General features: G+C 43.2%; 1 protein-coding gene across 1 annotated transcript in view; it reads left to right on the forward strand.

Annotated features, from left to right (window-relative positions):
* Positions 1–23,475, forward strand: part of WWP2 (WW domain containing E3 ubiquitin protein ligase 2) — a 143,589-nt gene that overhangs the window by 74,334 nt on the left and 45,780 nt on the right. The window contains exons 7-8 of the mRNA XM_018062219.1: positions 7,858–7,985; positions 21,940–22,150. Of these exons, the coding sequence (XP_017917708.1) occupies positions 7,858–7,985; positions 21,940–22,150 (339 nt within the window). The remainder of the gene's footprint in view (positions 1–7,857; positions 7,986–21,939; positions 22,151–23,475) is intronic.

The raw sequence follows: 23,475 nt of genomic DNA on the forward strand, positions 1-23,475 counted from the left end.
TTTCTTTGTGCCTACTGTGAGGCCAAGCAGATGCTAGGTGCTGGTTATATAAAGTTATACCTAAACAGACATGGCTTCCACCTTCATGGGCCTTGTTGAAGTTAGACATTAAACAGATAAACAAACATAAATTACAAATAGAAAGGCTGAGTCCCTTCAGCTGTTCACCTGAAACTGTCACAACATTGTTAGTCGGTTATACCCCAATACAAAACAAAAAGTTAAAAAAAAAAAATGCCATTAAGGAAAAGGATAGAATGCTATGCCAGAGAAGTCAGGGAGTTTAGTGCAGCCTGGGAGGTGAGGGACATTTAGACTAGGATTTGAATGAGGAGCCAGCTGGGCGAAGAGTCCAGAGAAGAGGATGCCAGCGAGTCGATCAGCAAAAGCTCTAAATTTCCCTTGGGAGGAGTTTAGAGGGAGGTTTGGAGGAACGTCTGATGAACATATTCTTTAAGGAGCGTGCCTCCTTCCTGCTGAATCCCTGCCTTTGTGATTTGTTGTGTCAGAGCACTTAGAAATAGCGTCCTGGGCACTGTCATTCTGGTACCGTGTGGTCCTTTCAGGTCTGTGGCTGTAGCTCAGGGATGTTCTATGATAGGCCAGGTTCAAGCAAGAGGTGATGCCAGGGGGAAGAAGGTGGAAGAGCCTTTTCTGGCCCACCTATAGCAGAAGTTGGAGCCCCGTGTTCAGGGTCGGCCCCCTGCAGCTTCCTGCTGTGTATCAGTGGAGGTTGACAGTCTCCTGAGCTGCTGGAGCGTCCTGTGCCCTTGTACCATCTCAGGACATGGGACAAATAAGTGAGGGGCTTCTGTGTTCAGGGAACCCCAGGTCATTCCCTGCTGCCCCAAGTGGGGGTGGGGTGGAATGAGACACTGACCGCTTCCGCTAGAAGCCCAACATAAAACCTGGAATGAGATGAGTCAAAATGTAGTCTATAGTCTCTCTTAAAGTGAATTTTTCAGTCTCAGAAAGCTGCCACCGTTGAGAATGTCTCTCTGTTCTCCAGATTGTGCAGAAGTAAATCACTTGTCTTTCTGTCATGTAGAATGGACTTGGCAGTTGTTTTATTTTTACCTTTCCTGTCATTTCTGAGGCTGGCAGCCAGAGGTAGGGTGTGGAATGGAGCCGTAAATTACCCTCAGAATGATTCCAGCGGTCCCATTTTAACTCTTAATTGCGCCTTTCCCTTTTCACCTCCCCCTTTTACCCCCCTCCCATCCCCCCCCCTTGTCCACATTTGAATGAACAGGAAGAATTGAGGAGGCTGCATGTAGGTGGGAGCAGGTTTGCTTAGTGACGCCTCTCTGAATGATGGAAACCATTTCTTTTCCCATCACTGCTTCCCATTTTTCCCTCCATGATTCTATTTTAAGTGACTGTTTTTTTTTTTTATCCTGAGTCTTTTACTGGAAACAGGCCCAGCCTCACTCATTTTGTTTCCATGCTGCTATTAAAAGACAATGCCCAGTTAAGAGGACTTGGAAGAGGGGCAGGACGGCCACTCTCTTGCTTCTAGTCATCTAGGCAAAAATCAATTCCCTGGATTGGGATGTGAGAACAGTTTTAAGTTATTTAGGCAATTTTAACTTCTGTGTCCGTTTTTTTTCCTTTAATAAATTTAAAGGGAGGAAAAACCCCACTATCAGTGGTTCTGCCCAGAAACTTCTCTTTTGCCAAGCTAATGGGCTTGAATTCTGAGGTCAAAGAACTTCCCTTTATATTCTGGGCCTCTTTTACCAAGATAGAAAAATACGCTTGGCACCCAGTATCCGGTCAGCCATGAATTCTTGACATTTGCAAGAGATGTGTCCTCGGGCATTGAAGAATCCCTGTATTTATTAATACAGAGTGTTTGTAGAGTTCTGAGTATTGCCTGAATCATATTCCCTTCAAGGTTCTTGTTTTCTGGGTGTTTTTTGGGGGGGCAGATCCCCTAGAGAAGGAAATGACATGACAACTCACTCCAGTATTCTTGCACAGAAAATCCCATGGACAGAGGAGCTTGGCGGGCTACAGTCCATGGGATCACAAGGAGTCGAACATGACTGAGTGACTAACACACACATATCCTCATACCATACTTAGGTTTTCTTTTAAAACTTTTTGATTACTTAAAAAATTTTTCTCATGTGATGAGTTGTTTTTGCAGTGACTAAAACACACAGATTGCTTTTTAAAATGAAGATAGGTCTGTGGAGGTATAATTTGCATACAGTAACATAAACCCTATGCAGTGTACAGTTCTGTGGGTTTTGATGGAAGTATAGAGTCTGGTGTGTCCTCAGTCACTCAGCTGTGCCTGAAACTCTTCTTTATCCTATGAATGGTAGCCCTCTAGGCTCCTCTCTCCATGGGATTTTCAGGCAAGAATACTGGAGTGGGTTGCCATTTCCTTCTCCAGGAGATCTTCCTCAACCAGGGATCGAAACCATCTCCTGCATTGGCAGGTGGATTCTTTACCACTGTACCACCTGGAAGCCCATATGCTCTGGTAACCACCACCGAAAATCAAGATACAGAATGTTTCATTTCCCCCCAAAGTTCCCTCTTGCCCCTTTGCAGTCAGCCTCTACCTCTTTCTCCAGCTACTGGCAGATACTATTTCCTGTCCCTGCAGTTTTACCTTTTCTTAAATGTCATAAAAATGGAATGATACACTCTGTAGCCTTCTGTATCTGTCCCCTTCTGCTTCACATAATTCATTTGTGATTCATCCATGTTGTTTCATCATCAGTAGTTCATTCCTTTTGTTTGCTGAGTAGTGTTTCACTGTGTGGATGTACCACATTCGATCTGTTCATTCACGGATTTGGGTTGTTTATGGTTTTGCAAATTATGAACAGTCACCCAAAATAGTTTGCCTACAAGTTTTGTATAAACATGTTTTCTTTTCTCTTGTATAAATACCTAGGCCTAGGATTGCTGGTTGGTACACTAAGTGCATGTTTATAAGAAACCGCCAAACTTTTTTGCAAAATGATAGTACCACATTGCATTCCCTTCAGCAGTGTTTGAGAGACCTGGGTGCTTTGTGTTCTTACTAACACTGTTTACTGTCAGGTTCTTTTGTTTTGTTTTTGTGTGTGTGTGTGTCAGGCTTTTTTGTTTGTTTTTACTTTGTCTGTTCGTATAGTTGTGTGATGGTATCTCACTGTGGTTTTAATTTGCATTTTCCTAATGACTTGATGGCGAGCGTTTCTCCTGTGCTTATTTGCTGTTTGTAGATCTTTTCTTTTAAAACTTTTCGGTTAGTTTTATTGGTTTATTCTTTTTATTATTGAGTTTTGAAAGTTTCCTTATATATTCTCAATAGAAATTCTTTATCAGATACATATTTTACAAATAATTTTTCCCAGTTTAGGGATTGACTTTTCATTTTCCTGATAGTGTTTTTGAAAGGGCAGAAGTTTTGCATTTTAATGATGTGCTTTTTAAATCCATTTCCTCGCAAGGGGTATGGTAGACTTACCAATCCCAAGTTCTGAGCCACCACCAAATTTTGAATTTCATTTTTTAATTTAGCAGAAACTTTTCTTTTTCTATCTTGTGAGCTATTACTTCTTTTGACTCTTCATTTTGTTTTAACTTACATTACCGATAGTAAGGCTGCTTTTTTTTTTTAAACGAAGTTTTGTTTATGCGCCACATAAACTATTGCATATGTGATGATGATCAACAAAGCTGCACTGGTTGATAGAGCTAAGTTACCTTCAGGCTCACTCACTAGCCAGTGACTCCCACACACCAGCTTCATAGGGAGTGATGCAAATTTGTGTCTGAGCAGAATTATCGATCACTGCATTTCCCCTAGCATGTAGATCCTTGAGGTCAGGAACTCTTTTTATTTTGTTGCTAGCTCTAGAACATGGCCTAATAGGTCAGAAAATAATGATTGAGTTCAAGTTACTGGCTTTCATGAAGGACAGTGCCAAATATCTCACAGCATTTGAGGCTGTGGCTCTCAGGGTTAGCTGAGGACCGAGGCCAACACTGAATGTCAAAGCTTGAATGGCAAGGGACAGCCAAGAGCCCTCTCCTGGGGGCCTCACTTGCATCAGATCGTTTTCTGAAACATGGGGAGATAATCCCAGGACCCAGACCTTGACTGGTATTCCTTAGGGAGGCCTTAGTTTCTGGCCTGAGACACGAACTTAGGTAAGTTCACACCAGCATTCTGAGAAAGCACATATACTCTAGTGAGAGCTGAATCTTGGTAACTAGAGGACTGAAAACCATTTGTGGAGTTTTGCTGTTCCGCCGCCTTTTGACTACCCCAGGGTCTGCATAGCTGTTCCCTCCTGCCCCCAAAATGGCAGAGGCATCAGGCCAAGGTTGAAGTCATTGGCAGAGCCGTAGCCAGGCTGCCTGTGGTGGAGCCCAGCTCATCTCCACCCATCACCCCACTTGCGTCCTGGTACTATTTTGGCTTATGGTGCGTGGTTTCAGCATTTGGGCCAGCTTTTTAATCATGACACAGTCCCATCTTTTAAGGGTTGAGTGAGTCTTCACATGAGTTTGAGCAGGCTCCGGGAGTTGATGATGGATAGGGAAGTCTGGTGTGCTGCAGTCCACACGGTCACAGAGTCAGACCCGACTGAGCAATTGAGCTGAACTGGGTCCTCCCAAAGAAGCAGCTGCTGAAGAAGATTTTCCTCAAATGTTCAGGCCTTCTCGTCTTTCTAAGAGTCTTATTTTAAAGATAATTCAAGAGGGGAAAAGTAGAAGCTCCAGATTTAAGGCAAGGGAAGAATCTGGGGGAAGTGTGTATGTGTGTGTAAGGGTGTGTGTTTGGGGGAAGGGTGTGTGTGTGTGTGTGTGTCTGTGTATGCGTGCGTGTATGTATGGTGGTCGGGTAGTGGGGTGGCCGTGTGTGTGTGTGTCTGTGTGTACGCATGTTTGTGTGTGTATGGTGGGCGGGTAGTGGGGTGGCCGTATGTGTGTGTGTCTGTGTGTGTGTGCGCGCGCGTGTGTGTGTGCGGTGAGCGGGTAGCGAGGTGGCCATGGGCCATGGGCAGGGAGGTGGCAGTTCACAAAAAGCGGTCCCAGCTGCCCCTGGTTCTGGGCTGACCCCAGCGCCGCTCCAGCCTGTCATTCCGGCTGTGCTGCTGTCATTAGTGGCTGAACCTTTCTGAAAGTGTTCTCTCTCAACTCTGACCACACGCCCTTTCGGGGAAGGGAGGGAGGGGCCAGGAGAGTAACAGGACCCACCCTGTTGTCATGCGCAGCCGCCTTGCAGAGTCAAGGAGCCCAGGGGTCTGGAAGAAGTCACAGGCCTGTCAGAGCCCGTGTCTCAGGGTCCAGCCCTCTGCTGTGGGCTCTGAGCACCCAATCACAGAGGCTTTTTCCTTTTGTCCTTTTAAGGGGATTCTTGGCTGAAATAAACCTTCTATTAACCAATTTGATCTCTCTCAAGCTCTCAGCCCTCAACACATACACACACATTCACCAGCAGCTAACGACCATCTTCCTCTCTGGAACTAGTCTGCACTCCTGCTTTCGATGAGGACTTGTGGTAAAGTGCTCAATGCTAATATTCCTTCCCATGGAGTGGGGACTCTGAAATATTTTTCTTGACTGAGGTGTGGTTGACAGCTTTGATTTATAAAATTAGCTCAGGGAAAAATAAGATGGAAAAACAGTCCAAATTAAATCTTTATTTCCATAGCTCAGTTGTGCTCTCCTGTCCATTTTTAACTGCCACGCAGTCTTAGGTACTAAGGACTCCAGGGTTTGCTAGGTTGCTTTCTTCTTCTTCTTCTTCTTTTTTTTTTTTTTTGTAGTTTTGGCCTAAGAAAAACTTCTTCTTTTTAAATAATTGTGTTTCTTCCTCCCTCAAAAGGAGGCAAGTTTAATGAAGAAAATCAGAAAAACCTAGGAAAGCACAAAAGGAACCATCCATATTCCCAGCATCCAAAGACAGTCACTGTAAACATTTGGGTGTGTACCCACTGTGTTGGAGAAGGTAGTCATGGGGCCGCTTCCTTCCCCTGGGAATCTCTGAGTTTGTTGTGCTGCAAGATTTTCCCCAACATCCTGGACCAGAATGTCTCACCAGCAGAGGTGTTCTGGTGGGTGTGGAGCCTTCCCATGGGGGAGATTTCTGCTCAAGGTCTTCATCTCACCGTTGGCCGAGTGACCCATGAATAGCCTGAAAGGGATTCAACTTAAGTCCAGGCTTCCCCCCACCCCCACCCCAGCCTCCAACCAGGGAGCGTGGACTCTTGATCTTAGAGTATCTAGATTCAAATCTCTGCTCCATTGCTCACTTTCTCGGTGTCTATTTTCTCACTTGTAAAATGGACATCATAATAGTCGGCGACCTCTAGGGTTGCCGTGTTAAATGAGATAATATGTGCAAAATGCATAGCACACCGCAGGTACCTGGAACCTGATATTCTAGCCCTGCTAAGTTGCTTCAGTCATGTCCGACTCTGTGTGACCCCATAGATGGCAGCCCACCAGGCTCCCCTGTCCCGGGGATTCTCCAGGCAAGAACACTGGGGTGGGTTCCATTTCCTTCTCCAATGCATGAAAGTGAAAAGTGAAAGTGAAGTCGCTCAGTCGTGTCTGACTCTGTGCGACCCCATGGGCTGCAGCCTACCAGGCTCCTCTGTCCATGGGATTTTCCAGGCAAGAGTACTGGAGTGGGGTGCCATTGCCTTCTCCAATATTCTGGCCCAGTGCATATTAAATACTTCCTTCGTCCTTCAGTTCATTTCAGTCATTCAGTTGTTTCCGACTATTTGCAACCCTGTGAACTGTAGCATGCCAGGCTTCCCTGTTCATCATCAACTCCTGGAGCCTGCTCAGACTCATTTCCGTCGAGTCGGTGGTGCCATCCAACTGTCTCATTCTCTGTTGTCCCCTTCTCCTGCCTTCAGTCTTTCCCAGCATCAGGGCCTTTTCCAATGAATCAGTTCTTCCCATCAGATGGCCAATGTATTGGAGCTTCAGCTTCAGCATTGTCCTTGCTTCCACACTTATTGTAGGTGGTATTCTCACTGCCCCTTGTCCTGTGGTTATAAATTGTTCCTGGACCTCTCTCTGCCTGGACAGGGGTGATCTTTTCTTCCCTGGGTAGTATAGAAATCCTCTCACTGTATGTAGTGATGGAGTAATAGAATAATCTCCCTTTGACGAAACGGAAACCCAAGGGCAGGGAACCTGAGTTATTTTCATTGAGTGAAGGAAGTCAAGCTGTGACAAGACTGTGGAAACACATACTGCCTGTTGCCTTGCGTTCTCTGAAGATGTCTCTGTTGCTGAATTCCACCACTTTTCCTGTACAGATCCCTCTCTGCATTGTTCCTCATTTACTTGCATAGTTACTGTTGAGTCACCTTTTGTAGGTAAAACATGGCAACATGCACGTTGGTTGAAGCTGTCTAATCCCCTTAACATTTATTCCCAAGGCAGGCATGTTTCTAGCTATAGAGCAAATGGATTTGGATAAGTTTGGGGCTGCTTTTTTGGCTAATGGGAAAAATATGTTGTCTGTAGCCCATCCAGTGATTTTCTTGTTTACTTCCTACGGTCAAGCCCAATAAAAATAATGTGATGGTCACAGGATATTTTGCCAGTTATTTCAGATGTAGGGGCAATTCACTCTGGATTTGTTTACTTCAAGTGGAAAAATTTACCCAAAGTTACCTTCTGTACTTTTTACCAAGAAGGAAGCTTACCTGGGTTTCTCCGTTTGGGGCTAGCTTCTGTCGAGTCAAAGACCAGAAGGACTATTAGAGGGCTTATTTCCCATAAATAGTGAGAGAGGGAATACGGTAACTTAGGTAGGGGCACAGCTCGCTCTTCTTCATGGTAACTTATGTCTGTCTGTTTTATATTTTGAACCTGCAGGACGCACAGACATTCAAGTGGTTCAGCCAGACCAGCCACAGCAGCCGGAGAGCAGAGCCCCGGTACTAGCAGCCGGCACCACCAGCCCGTCAAGAACCCGAGCCACAGTGGCTTGGCCAATGGCACAGGTGAGTGACAGCGCAGAGCACCAGCCCAGACTAAAGCTGTGCTCACGTGGAGCCGGGACTCTGCCTGCCGTGTCAGAATGCCGGGTGGGTGAGAGAAGACTCCCAAACTAAGGTGGAATTTGAATTCATCATTCTTTCCATGACCCATCTTCCTTTCTCTCTGGCATAGTCTGTACAGCCAAGGTCATTCTCCACATGACTGCACTGTTCTCAAACCTTCCTTGGCACAGAAATAAAAAGCATTAATTTTAAAATTCATTTCTTATCAACCTTGGATTTCTTGAGTGGGGATATCTTTTTTAAGTGACACTTTTTTTTTTTCATTTCCCTAATTTATGGAAATGATCAGACTAAGGAGAAAGAAGGCTAAGTATTATTGTTAAGAGCTGGTTTAGAGAAGATGGTGGTGCTGTTGAGTGGGTTGAGATGCTGAACTGGGGCAAAGCCCTGGTGCCACCAGGGGGCCTCCTGTGGCTGTTCCATTGAGAGTATTTGTCCCATTTGAGAGAGGAGAGTCCTTCCACATCCACACCGAACTTCTCTGCACTTGATCCTGCTTCCCCATAAGTGGGAAGAGAAGGGCCTGTTTCAAAACAAATCCATTTTTGTGCCGCGTTTCTTCCATCTCATTGGGACAGTGCTGAATTTAGAAGGGAAAAGCCATCCCCCAAAAGTTTATTCTTCTAAACATCTTGAGGATTGTCAAATCTTTTGTGATTTCTGGTCATTTGGTGGTTTGTCTTAATTTGGGGCAGTTGGGCCATTTGCTTTGATAAACTATAGGTGGGGGAATGCAAGTGTTTAAATCAGAAAGTGACACAAATAATTTTGAAGATGCTTGTAGTAGCAGAAGTGTGGCAAGGACAGGAAATTTGGAGCAGCATAGCTTCTTCTTTTTAATAATTACAAAATTATTTTATTCTTATGTTTACAACACAATATTTAATTTCGAATCTTTATTTAGCAAGATCACTATTTAATATTTCCTTTATTTACTGGAAGTATTAGATTAAAAATGAAGTGTCATTGGATTGAACATAGCAGCCTAGCTTCTCCATGCAAGCATTAGCCTGGTGTTGTTACTGTCCTTTCTGTAGCAAACTTATTGAGCAGGAGGCATCATTTGGGACTACCTTCTAATGACTTTCAGTTCTCTGGCAGCACCATCTGAGGGCTCCAGAGCCACTGTGATAGCTTAGGGTGTCGGCCATGACGTTGTCTGTGGATGACTGCAGGACAGAGTGGCCTGGGTCCTGCGAGATTCACTGTCTGTGAGGTGGCCTGACTTTCTCTCTGGAGTTTGGGACCTGCCTGCAGGAACTGAGTTGGCCAGCTGGCCCTGAGCCTTGAGGACGAGGAAGCACTGGAGGTGAGGAGGATGAGTGGCTGGGCTGCCGTCTCGACCCACCTGGCACTCCTGTGCCAGTCACCGTGTCCAGGCACTGGCATTGCCAGTCACAGAAGCCAAGGGTGGCCTGGCTTCCCATCTGTGTGGTGGAGACGGCAAGGTGGTGGCCATGGGCCATGCCGGAGAAAACCAGGTGAGCACCATGGGCGCCAGTAAACATGCTTCTCAGAAAAGCAAGTCACCCTTAGAAGAGGGCAGGTGTTCACAAATGGGCGGGGAACTGGCTTTTGGAGTCAGCTGTGACCTCGATGCCATGGCCATGATACCAGCCTCTGTGTCCTTCCAGGGGCCTCCATTCTTGTGATGCTGGTCTCCCTCAGCCATCTCTGCTTGTCTTATAAAGACAATTCCCTACTATGGGTAGGAGTAGGTCCCTACTATGGGCACCCTACAGGGTGTACTCAATCCCTGGTAGGGGAGCTAAGATCTCCTATGCTTTGTGGCCAGAAAAGCAAGCTATTAAACAGAAGCAATAATGTACCAAATTCCATAAAGACTTTAAAAAAAAGTCCACATTAAAAAAAAAAAACAACCCAGCTATGGGTAAATTACATTTCTATGGTTACGATCTTTGAGTTAGTCTCCTTGGACGTTTAAACAGGTCTGTGTTTCCCCTTGGCTTATTTTTAGGTACCTTCGCATATTGTCCTTATCTCCAGGAACATTATGTATTTCAGCAGACGAGGCAGGTGCCAGCCACGTCTTCTGAAAGCCAAGTATCTGTAACCCCAAACTGCCTTAGAGATGTTTTATGGTGCTGTGTCTGAATGTCCAAACCGCTCCCAAACCCGTCTGTGAAAGACAGTTGTTGCACGTTAGCGATTTCTGCCTGTTCAAATACCAAGGCCTTGTCCCCTGTCTCGTCTCTCTCTTTTCTGCTCTGAAGATGGTTCACCATGCCTCACAGCCAGCCTGGACCTGGTAGGCTTTTTAATGTCTATCCAAAGGGTACAGAAAGATCTCAGTTTTCCTTTGGGGAGCAGACAGGAGCCCCCTCTCTTTGGCAGCACAAAACAACAAGGGGGTTGTGGCTCTGACTGAGGACACCTCCATCCCTCAATATGTCTCTGTTCGAACTGTGGGGACCGGTTCCAAAATGGTGGTGGTAGTGAGCCGTGCCTCCAGGGAAGGTTTCCAGGGACCCACAAGATTTATTTAGCAAGCCTGTTTTTGGCTGTGCTCTGCAGCTGTGCATGAAAAAGACATCTGGGGCAAAAAGGGAGCCGAGTTCCAGGTGGTTTTTTCACGTTGTCACAACTATAAAGTATCCATTTTTTATAAAAAGAAGGTGAATGGCAGCCTGTCTGTATAAATATAATGTTTCTAAGGTTTTAGAAGTGGTGGAATCGGGGTCTAGGACAATGCCATGGCACTTTATTGAGACTTGTGTGCAATGATTTACTTTCTCACTTTTTAATTGAAAACTTTATCCCCCTCAAAAAATTACATCTCTCACTCAATTCTCCCTTAAATGTGATTTCCATGCATATAAGGTCGGGAGTCACACAGGCTGTGGTTAGATTCTACATCCCCATGTGCAGCATGTGTATAATGCCCAGGGACTTGATGGCCCTTAGATTTCTAATTAATAAAATCAGGACAAGAGTTTATATCTCCCAGGCTTGTTATAAGGAATAAACTATGTAAGACATATAGCATGTCTCGCACAGTACCAGTACATAGTAGGCTCTCGATGTTAGCCTGGCAAATAATTTCATATGGTTATAATTATGTAGCATGGATAGACGTTCTTTTCTGCATTTCATTATTTTTTTTTAAAGATGTTTTTGTTGTGGACCATTTTTAAAGTCTTTACTGAATTTGTTACACTGTTGCTTCTGTTTCATGTTTTGGTTTTTTGGCCGAGAGGCATGTGGGATCTTAGCACCCTGACCAGGGACTGAACCCGTATCCCTTCACTCTCACCTTCGCATTGGAAGGCAAAGTCTTAACCTCCAGGGAGGTCCTCATGTCATTATTTTTGATACACATGTCCATGTTTCAGGGTCTTTCTGTTTACCTTTTTTTAGTGGTTTCATACTGTTTATCAGTTAATATGCCATAACTCATATAACCATTTCTCAGTCCCTGTGCATTTCTCTTACATGAAAGTAAATTCTGATGTAAACATCTTTACACACAACTTGGTTTCTTCTGGAATGAAGGTCTTGAGTCAAAGGATAAGTAAGTAGTGTTAGTCGCTCAGTTGTGCCCGACTTTTTGTGACCCCATGGACTGCAGCCCTCCAGGCTCCTCTGTCCATGATCTTCCAGGCAAGGACACTGGAGTGGGTTGCCGTTTCCTTCTCCAGGGGATCTTTCCAACCCAGGGATCGAACCCGGGTTTCTTGCACTGCAGGCAGATTCTTTACCGACTGAGCTACGAGGGAAGCCCCGAGTCAAAGGATGTGAACTTTTAAAAATCTGAAGTGTGTTACCAGATTGCCTAAATCTGGTGTTATAATAATCATATATGCCAAGGCATTGTAAAATTTTCCTCGTGGCGTATGAAGCTTATTTTTTCCTTGACCTTGTAAATACTAGGTTGTCATTTTGCTAACAGGTATAGAGTCCCACCTCATCGTTTAAGCTTATCGTGTTTCTACAGTTATCAGCTGCTTTTCTCTTATGTGACTTCTTTGATAGTGTTCAGTTATTTGACTTGTGGAGTTATAGAGGTTAACTTTAGAGATTTATACAGTCTTTTTAGTAAAATTGTGGTAAAATACGCATAACATAAAACTTACCATTTAAGCCATTGTTAAGTAAATAATTTAGTAGCATTGAGTGCATTCCCAATGTTGTGCAGCTTCATCACTGTCCTTTCCCAGAACTTTTCATCTTCCCAAACTGAAACTCTGTACCCTTCACCCAAAAGCATTCTCCCTTCCTTCTGTTCCCCCACCCTATCCCCTGGAAACCTCTGTCCTACATTATTTTTGCTTATTTATTTAGGACTGCCCTGGGCCTTTGTTGCTCTGCATGGGATTCTCTAGTTGTTGTGAGCAGGGTCTGCTCTAGTTGCGGTATGGGCTTCCCACGCAGTGGGTTCTCTTGTTGCAGAGTGCAGGCTCTGTGTGTGCGGGCTTCAGTAGTTGCAGCGCCATGGGCTTAGCTGCCCCTCAGCATGTGGAATCTTCCCAGACCAAGGATTGAACCCACCTGCCAATGCAGGGGGATTCTTAACCGCTGGACCACCAGGGAGTCCTCTGTGTTCTACTTTATGCTCTGTGAGTTTGCTTATTCTAGGTGCTTCATGTTTTACGTGGAATCATTTGTCCTTTTGACTATGGCTTATTTCCCTTGCATAGTGTTTTCAGGATTAACCCATGTTGTAACAAGTATCAGGGTTTTGTGCCTTTTCCAGGCTAAATGATATTCCGCCGTGTGTGTTCACCACATCTAATGCATCCGTTCATCTGCTGATAGACATTTGGGTTGTGTCCTCCTCTGGCCGTTGTGCTGCTGCTGTGGTGACTATGGATGCCTGAGTCTCTGTCTGAGTGTGCTCTGGTTCTTTGGCTGTACACCTTGGAGGAGGGTTGATGGCTCATATGGTAATTCTGTGTTTAGCTTTTGAGGAACCTGCGCACTGTTTTCCACAGCAGCTGCACTCTTTTCCCACGGGCAGTGGATGAAGGTTCCAATTTTCCCACATCTTGGTGAACACTTGTTTTTTTCTTTTAATACTTAGTCATCCTAATGTGTGTAAAATATCTAGGTACACAAGTTTTACTGGTTATTTTTATGATTATTAAGTTTTTATTATATTTTTGTTTTGCCTTTTATCTCATTTTCTGTGGTTTTTCTAGAAAAGTAGTTAACTTAAAAAAATTGTGCCTGAGCATTTTTTAAAAACTGTAATTTCAACTTTTGCTTCCATAGTGAGAAGATTCTCTCTTGTCTCTGCTGCTGCTGCTGCTAAGTCGCTTCAGTCGTGTCCGACTCTGTGCGACCCCATAGACAGCAGCCCAGCAGGCTCCCCCGTCCCTGGGATTCTCCAGGCAAGAACACTGGGGTGGGTTGCCATTTCCTTCTCCAATGCATGAAAGTGAAAAGTGAAAGTGAAGTCGCTCAGTCGTGTCCGACTCTTAGCGACCCCATGGACTGCGGCCCACCAGGCTCCTCCGTCCATGGGATTTTCCAGGCAGGAGTGCTGGAGTGGGGTGCCATTGCCTTCTCCAGATGGAATAAATATTTTCTTCTGTTTTACTTTTTTTTTTCATGTTAAACTATCCCACCAGAAATTATAGTGGCATATCTGTATATGCATACGTATGTATACATTCATATTATATGCATAATGAAGGCTGAGTTTCAATTAATTTTTCCCTGTAGTGAGATCCTATTATCCTATGAACATTAGTTGCTTTTTTTTTTTTTTAAATTGTGGTGATGCTTTGTGTTTATCACTTACTATATTCTTATATTCTTATATGCAGTGAGTGTTCATTTCTGGACTCTTTACTTATCCTGTTTATCTCTGGTCTTAAACCAGTCTTGTGTGATTTCGAGTATCGACATGTTTTTTTAATGCCTGGAAAGGCTAGTCCCATCTTACTGCTTTTTCTCCATGATATGCTTTGATAGCTTATATATTTTCAAAACAAATTTCAGACTTTGAATGCTTAGGAACTTGAAAAATAAATGAAAGTGTAACTCGCTCAGTCATGTCCGATTCTTTTGCAGTCCCCGTGGGGACTGTAGCCTGCCAGAGAAGCCTTTAAAAAATTGGTGGAAGGTAAATGGAAATTGTCTGAATCTATGTATTGACCAAGGAAAGATGGAACATTCCCATCAGGTGACATAGTATGACTTTATCCATTTTCAATTTTCCTTTTTCCATCTAATTTAATTGCTTTTCTTTATATAATCCTCACCCACCACCATGTCATGCTAGTTATGAACTGTTTTTCTAGTTTTGGTTGGTCTCATGAAGAGCTGAGTTGATCAGTTGCATTGGAAGGCATTGCTTGGGTTTCACGGGTGAGACATACTGACTGCTTTACCTTGTGTCATATGTTATGAGCTGGTCTTCCATTTAAAAAGCTTCCATTGTTGGCAGGCGCCTTTTCCACACCCGAGTGAGGGGGCTGAAAAGACGTGTGTGTACAGTGAGAGTCTGTGCTGCACCACACACACACCTAAAGATCTTGGAACACACAGTGAGCTGGCAGCGTGTCTAGGATTAAGCAGAGGAATTTCCAATTCCTGATCTCTTTTTGGCTAACTGTGACTAGAGTATGTCTGAGCCCTCAATGAATATCTGATTCATAAAGTCACAGTGTTTAACCAGCATCACAGAGGGAACTTTGTGAAATACCCACAGTGGCAGAAATCAGGCATTTTGCCTCCTTACCCCATTTACCCTCTCATCTCGGTACCCAGCTTTTCTTCCCATATGTGAGAGCCATCTAAGCCATCTCTGCTTCTCTTTCCCCCAAACCCTTCCATTGTGTTTGTTTAGTGGTCTTCTGGATTTGAGTGCTGATTCTGCTAGTTGCTTGCCACCTCTCTAAATGGTACTTCTGGGAGCCTCTATTTTACCTTCAGTAAAATGGGGATAATACTACTTTTCTTATGGGGTTACTAGGAAGAAAATTGAGCTCATGAGAGTGAACTTGTGAAAAGCAGCATGGGATCCTGGATTAGATTTTGAAATAGTAAAAGGACATTAGTGGAAAAGCTGGTGAAACCCAGATCAAGTCTGGGATTTAATTAATAGTAAGGTACTAATGTTATTTTTTTTTTTTAGCTTTGGCAAATGTGCCATAGTTAATCAAGGTAGTAATATTATATAGCATGGATGAAGGGCATGCTATCTTTGTACTGTGTTTGCAACTTTTCTATAAATTTGCAGTTATTCCCAAATTTCAAAATTTTAAAAAGAACCTGCTTTGCAATGATAGTGTTATCCAAATGTGAGGCACATTTATTTCAGATATCTTTTTCTAGATTATTAGGCCTATTAAATAAGTATTTGTTCAATGAATGTTTATCAAATGCCATTTTACTAAGTGCTATGACAGTATAAAAAATTATAAAATAAGCCTCTGCTCTATAGTCTGTTTCAGGGAAAGAAGCTGAAAAGACACAGTCTGCCAAGTGCTAACACAGTAGATGTCACAGGGACTGTGTGGTTGAGTAGCTGAGACCACAGGTACTATGGGCTCTGCAGAGGGACCCGTCTGGGCTGAAGCAGTACAGCAGTATAGGAAGAGCCTGTAAAGAAGCGGGGCTGAGGTGAGCAGAGGGATGGAGGCAAGAACATAGGAGGTAGAGAGTAAATGTAGCCAAAAACAAAGGAAACAAATTTTCCCTCATTCTCAAGAAGGATACCATCCTTTGGGATAGATAAGTTGTGTACATCAAATAATTAGGATTAAGAGAGAACACTGGCTATACTGAATAGAGCTTAAAAGTAACATACAGCATTTCTCTAAGGGGTGGTGAAATTCTAGCTCCTCGTCTTTGACAGTCCAGTTTTTCTCTCTACATTAAGTCGTGGTTCAGGATCGTGCCCTGTCACTGTTTTACCAGGGTGACCATGGGGCAGTAACTGAAGTGTCCGAAATTTGGTTTCTCCTGACTATAAGCTGCGACGGGGTGGATTTAATTCTGAAATTCCGAGCCCTTGTGTTCTAAGAACATGTGTATATATACAGGCACACCTTATCTTATCACGCTTTGCTTTATTATGCTTCATTTGTTGCTTAGTTGCCAAGTTGTGTCTGAATCTGTGTGACCTCATGGACAGTAGCCTGCTGGGCTCTGTCTATGGGATTTCCCAGGCAAGAATAGTAGAAATGGGCTGCCATTTCCTTCTCTAGGGGATCCCCCGACCCAGGGATGGAACCCATGTCTCCTGCATCTCCTGCTTGGCAGGTGGATTCTTTACCACTGAGCCACCAGGGAAGCCCATTGTACTTCACAGATAACTAAAAAAAAATTTTTTTAAGCAAATTGAAGGTCTGTGGCAATGTTGCCTCAGGGCAAATCTGTGGCACCATTTTTCCAACAGCATATGCTCATTTTGTGTCCCTGTCATATTTTGATAGTTCTTGCAATATTTCAAACCCTCTACTGGCAAAAGAGTTGATGGTTAGCAATTTAGCAATAAAGTGTACATTATATTTTAAGACATAATACTGTTGTACACTTCATAGAGTATCAGTTCAGTTCAGTCACTCAGTCGTGTCCGACTCTTTGCGACCCCATGAATCGCAACACACCAGGCCTCCCTGTCCATCACCGACTCCTGGAGTTCACTCAGACTCACGTCCATTGAGTCAGTGATGCCATCCAGCCATCTCATCCTCTGTCGTCCCCTTTTCCTCCTGCCCCCAATCCCTCCCAGCATCAGAATCTTTTCCAATGAGTCAACTCTTTGCATGAGGTGGCCAAAGTATTGGAGTTTCAGCTTCAGCATCATTCCCTCCAAAGAAATCCCAGGGCTGGTCTCCTTCAGAATGGACTGGTTGGATCTCCTTGCAGCCCAAGGGATTCTCAAGAGTCTTTTCCAACATCACAGTTCAAAAGCATCAATTCTTTGGTGCTCAGCTTTCTTCACAGTCCAACTCTCACATCCATACATGACCACTGGAAAAACCATAGCCTTGACTAGACGGACCTTTATTGGCAAAGTAATGTCACTGCTTTTCAATATGCTGTCTAGGTTGGTCATAACTTTCCTTCCAAGGAGTAAGCATCTTTAATTTCATGGCTGCAATCACCATCTGCCGTGATTTTGGAGCCCCCCAAAATAAAGTTTGACACTGTTTCCACTGTTTCCCCATCTATTTCCCATGAAGTGATGGGACAGTATAGTGTAAATATAACTTATATGCCCTTGGCAAGCAGAAAAATTATGTGACTTGCTTTATCATGATATTTGCTTATTGTGGTAATCTGGGATCACATCTGCAATAACTCTGATGTATGTCTATACATACATACACACAGTTTATTTGAGAGCAGAGAGGATAAGCATGGATGTGTAAAGTTTCAATGCTAGGATATCTGGCTTTCATATTTTGTCTCTAATCCAAACTGGAGATAGCACAAAACTCTTGAACAGATGAATGACTTTGGTAAATCACAGGCTCTCAGATAGCTCTGTGCACAGACTCAGTCCTGGTGGGAACCCTTGTAACTAGATTTGCAGCTGCACAGATGGTCAAATCCGAATAGTATTGACTGGACAGTCTTTTCCACTGGCATGCCACAAGGCTCTGGTTTTATTCTTTTCCTGGTTGACAATTTCATCATAATTTTTTAATAGGCAGTACTTACATGTTGTCAACACTTTATACAAAAGTAAAAAAGCTTAAACAGTGTAAAGAAAGTCTCTCCTGTTCTCGTCCTCCAGCCTCCCCTTCCCTCCCCAGAGGCAGTCCCTGTTCTGTTTCTTATAATTCTTTACAATTTGAATATACAAGCATGTCCATGTATATTATTTGAACGTATACACATAAATGTTAGCACAATATACCTGCTGTTCTTCACTTTCCCACTTAAATCATCTTAGAATTTTTTCTGAAAAACTTGAAACTGACTTGAAAATCTTTGCCCCTTCAGTCTCCTGTTAACCCCAGTCAAAGAAGGAAACAGTTTTAGTTCCAATAAGAACAGTAATCACAGCAGATTGAAATACTTTTTGTTTTCAGTTGCTCAGTTGTGTCTGACTCTTTGTGACCCCGTGGACTGCAGCACGCCAGGCTTCCCTGTCCATCGCCATCTCCCAGAGCTTGCTCAAACTCATGTCCATTGAATCAGTGATACCATCAAACCATCTCGTCCTCTGTCATCCCCTTCTTCTCCTGCCTTCAATCTTTCCCAGCATGAATGAAATACTTGAAACATATTTAAATCTGAGAATTCATAATGATTTTTAAACAGAATAAAATTTCACTTTTTTGGGGAGGATGTGAGAGTATCCGCTCATTCTTCTGAAAACTGGTAAATAAAAGGAAAGTCTCCAACTATTCTCCTTCTTTTTCTTCACAAACTGAACCTTGAGGTAGCCAAATAGTTTTTTTTTTTTTTAGTACATCTATTGGTTTATTTTTGGCTGTGCTGGGTCTTCGCTGCTCTAGTTGCAGAGAGCAGGGGCTCCTCTCTAGTCGTGGTGCGTGGGCTTCTCATCGCGGTGGCTTCTCTGGTTGCAAAGTGCAGACTCTAACGCGGGCAGGCTTCAGTAGTTGCAGTGTGCTGGTTTGTTGCCCTGTGGCATCACCCACCAGGGATCGAAATGGTGTCCACTGCATAGCAAGGTGGATTCTTAACCACCAGGGAAGTCCACCAAATAGTTGATAGGTCAAATTCCTCTTTAGAGGCATGATAGATTATTACTGTTTTGCAGTCCCTCACCAATTAGTGGATTCAGGCAATAATCATCAATGGCTGGTAACATTGCAGGAGAGACACCAGACATTCTGTGCCTCCTGATGGGAGTACTTCATATGTATGGGGTAATTTGTATTTCCTTCACTGTGGAGTATCTTTGTGCATTTTTTTTTTCTTGTTGATTTGTAGAAGCTTTTTTCATATCAAAGAAATTAGCCACTGGTCTGTAATATGAGTTGATAATGATCTTTCCCAGTTCATTGTTTTTTCTTCTAATTTTGCTTTTGCTTTTTTTTTTTTTTGCCATTTCAATTAAAAAATGAATATAGTTGAATTCATCAATCTTTTATGACTTTTAGATTTTGGGGGGTCATTTTGTTAATTAATTTATTTTTGGCCATGTCTTATGGCTTGTGGGATCCAAGTTCCCTGACCAGTGGAAGCACAGAATATGACTTTTATTGATAGATTTTGTATGCTACCTTAAATACTCTTTTCTGCTTTGAGATTGTAAAAGTATTCTTCCCTATGTTCTTTTAGTTCCTTCATGGTTTCCTCTTTATGTCAAAATCTCTGGTCTGTCTGGAGTTGATTTTGATGTAAGGAGTGAAATAGGGATGTAACTCAGTTTTTGTCTAGTACTCTACCCACTTGCCATAGTACAGTTTACTGAACAGTCTGTCTTTTCTGTAGGAATTTAAAATGTCACCTTTGTCATATATTGAATTACTTAATTCCAGTGTGTATTTAATTATGTTTCTGAACTTTCTTGTTTATGTAATCGACATCTGTCTATTCATGTATCAGTGCCACATTGTTTTAGCTGTTGTAACTTAATAGTATGTGTCAGCTAATACTTTGGAGAACACCCCTGCCCCTACTTCCTCATACACACAAGACTCTTCATCTCTAGAATGTTTATGGCTATTCTTCTGTATTTAGTTTTCCTTATAAATTATTGAATAAATGTATTTGGTTCTCAAAAAAGTCATGGTGTTTTAAATTGAAATTGAGTAAAATTTATATATTTTGTGTAAAGAGACTTGCCATCTGTTGTGTTTTACTAACTCAGCCAAGATACTGGGAATATAAATAAAAATTCTTGGATTTATGTTGGGGAAGCATCAGTTGCTCAAAATAAAGTTGTTTATTAACTAATTTACTCTGCATGTCAGACAATATTTAATATATTGGAGAGAAAGCAGATTATTTAAATTAATCACAGGTGGTTCTTAGGCTCTTTGCTGTTAAGATCAAGCTTGGCATCATATCATGTGAAGAAATTATAGTTTCAGCTGACAACCAATCTTGCGTTAGCCGACAGGATCATGTGGTTGCTTCTGAGGTATAGTCCTGGGTCACCTCAGAGGATGTGCAGAGAGGAAGAAGTAGTGTGTAGCAAGTGAGTGGTTCAGGCTCTGAAGGCAGACAGCAGGGGTGTGAATTAGGTGCCCTATGACCTTGGAAGTTTGTTTAACCTCTTTGGGCTTCAGTTTCCTCAACTGTAAAATGGGGTTGTGTATAAGGCTTAAATGAGATCATCTAAAAGGCTTTGCACTTTGTCTGGTACATACTGGTGTTCTTTAAACATTGCTGTTATCATTTATATTGGGACTCTAACTCTGCTGGTCTGATATTGTCTCATTTATTATGTTCAGTTGGTGATATCATTATTTAGAAATAAAGGCAAGAGAAGATAACTAGAAAAGGGCAGCCAGGCCGTTAGAATATGGCATGACCTAGAGACATTAAAGAAATGGTAGGCCTTTTACTGGAACAGAGAAAGTGAATGAGAAACAGGGTGGCCAGGTATTTATTCTGTATTGCTTGAGAGCATGGGGATTAAAACCATCTAGTGGAATTCAGTTTAACATGAGGAAAGTCTTTCTGGTAGCTATTTCTGTTCAACAGTGGAATGGCTGTTGGAGGAGAGGGGAGTTTGCAGGAGAATGGATACATGTATATGTATGGCTGAGTCCTTTTGCTGTTCTATCAGATAACTGCAACTATCATAGCATTGTTAATCAGCTATACCCCAATACAAATAAAAAGTTAAAAAAAAACCAATGGAATGGCTCTATAGTGAGCTGTTTCTTAGAAGACATGTTCAATAAGGATCTGGATGGCCATTAGGAAACACCAAAAAGAGTTTCTGAATTAGAAGATGAGGCTAAACCAAGGGGGTTTTCCTATGGAATTCTAGTGTAAATGTACATATATGTTAGTCACTCAGTCGTGTCCAACTCAATGCGACCTCATGGACTGTAGCCCGCCAGGCTCCTCTTGTCCATGGGATTCTCCTGGCAAGAATACTGGAGTGGATAGTCATTCCCTCCTCCAGGGGATCTTCCTAACCCAGGGATTGAACCCAGGTCTCCTGCATCGGCAGGTGGATTCTTTACTGTCTGAGCCACCAGGGAAGCCCAAATCACATATGTGGAAAATTCTCTGTATATTTTTGGCTTATCCATTTTCAAAGAATTTTAAATGTTTGAGACATTGTGTGGTTCCTTTCTGAGTGAGAGGATATTGCAGTGCCTTGGGGTCCTTGTGAACATGAGTGATCATCAAAGACCTGGAGAAATGAGGAGACTCAGGAATCAGCTCATTTCACTTCTATCTTTGTTGTTCCCTTGGAGACAAGTCCCTTATCTCTGAATGCCATCTTTTCTGTGTAGGCTGTTAATCTTTGCTCCCCACTTTGAGTATGTATCTTTAAAAGAACAAGCAGGTTACTCAAAGTTTACTACCTCTTAGTGTGAATGGAGCTTTTTGAAAGAAGGTGATATTTATTTGGACCTAGCAGATAAGTGACAAGTTTAAAGAAAACCCTATAAACTTGACTTTGGCCTTGACTGTGCTCCATGTATCACTAACACACTTCCCTGGTGCCTTACTTTCCTGCTGCTTTTATTGCAATAAATGTAACCATAGTGTGTTAGAAAATTTTAATAAAGTTATATAAAGGAGGTAATATTTAATAATCTGTTTATTTCAGATCCATCTTCCTTTTTTTTACCCCTCGCAGGCTCCTACTGACTTGCTGTCTTTTCCAGTATTATGTTCTGTAAAACCTTTTGCTATCACTGGGTAACATTTGTGGTACCCTCGTAGGTTCTGTGTTATACCACTAAGTGAGAAACCTGGTAAATGTGAACACAATGCTGAGTTGATCTCTAAAATACCATTTCTGTATTTTCAGTGAATGACGAACCCACTGCAACCACCGATCCAGAAGAACCCTCTGTTGTTGGTGTGGCGTCCCCGCCTGTTGCAGTGTCCAGTGTGACCCCGAACCCCACCACCGCGGCTATCCCTGCCACGGCCACGCCGGCCGAAGGGGAGGAGCCCAGCACTTCGGGCACTCAGCAGTTCCCTGCAGCTGCCCAGGCCCCCGATGCTCTGCCTGCTGGGTGAGTAGCCTTCTGTCCCACCGCAGCACCCCCTGACCCCCTAGAAAAAAACCAACTGGCGCTCCTTCACTAGGGCAGAAACAACGTGCTTATTCATTACCTGGTGGCTAGCAGTCCCTGGGGAGGCTGCCATGCATAGGAGTGAGGAAGGTGTGGAAGGACTGCTCATTCTACATAAATCTTGAAAAAGACCTAAATCATCTGGGGCTGAATCAGTGCTACCTTATACAGTGACTTGAAATGAACAGCTCGACTCAAAGAGTGTGGCTGTTATGGAACAAGGAGCTCATTTTGCCCTCCAGAATCACTGGGTTTGCCCAGATCCTGCCTAGAAAACAGCTTTTCTCCCTTGCATTTTATCTTAATGGCCCATGGAGGGCTTTAGGCCCTGAGTATTACTGTATGTTTTTCCATGGCTGGGGCTGATGTTAACGTGGACTCATAGTTTTCCTGCCACCTTTTCGTTCAGAATGAAATCTGATGCGAAAGGCCTTGGGTGACAGGAAGATGGCCCCAGTAGGCCAAAAGCAAGAAGAAATGAAGCGTAGGGACCTGGGAATCAAGTAGATCTGGATTTGAATCCTAACTTGACCCTTTATGACCTTGCCCAAGTGACTTACCACCTAGGTAAGGTAGAGGTGATAATCACGCATAACTACCTCCCCAGGAATTTGCTGTTGTTCAGTCACTCAGTCATGTCTGACTCTTTGTGACCCTGTGAACTGCAGCATGCCAGGCTTCCCTGTCCTTCACCATCTCCCGGAGTTTTCTCAAACTCACGTCCATTGAGTCAGTGATGCCATCCAACCATCTCATCCTCTGCCGCCCCCTTCTGCTCCTGCCCTCAATTTTTTCTCATCATCAGGGTCTTTTCCAATAAGTTGGTCCTTTGCGTCAGATGGCCATGGTGTTGGAGCTTCAGCTTCAGCATCAGTCCTTCTAATGAATAGTCAGGATTGATTTCTTTAAGGGGCTCCCATAAGACAGTGTATGTGAAGCCCTCACCCAGTGGTGAGTGTTACACCTGGTGAATGATATTTTTGAAGTGGTTATGAAAGAATCATAAAAGAAGAGAATGGTTCTGAACTGGGAAACAGTCTTATCTCAGGGCTCCCAATCACTTGTCAGGGCCAATTCCATGTGGTCTCACTGCCCATCCTGGTTATCAGCTTGGAACCAGGGAAGCCCTTGTGATAAAAGGGAAGGATGGTATACTGATGTATAATACACCATACTGTTCTTCAGCCACTTTAGAAAACCCCATTGTCCAAACAAACAAAAAATCCTAAATCTGAAGACATTTGGGATTTTTACCACTTATATCT

This window comes from Capra hircus, chromosome 18, assembly GCF_001704415.2.
Source record: "Capra hircus breed San Clemente chromosome 18, ASM170441v1, whole genome shotgun sequence".
Classification (NCBI taxonomy): Eukaryota; Metazoa; Chordata; class Mammalia; order Artiodactyla; family Bovidae; genus Capra; species Capra hircus.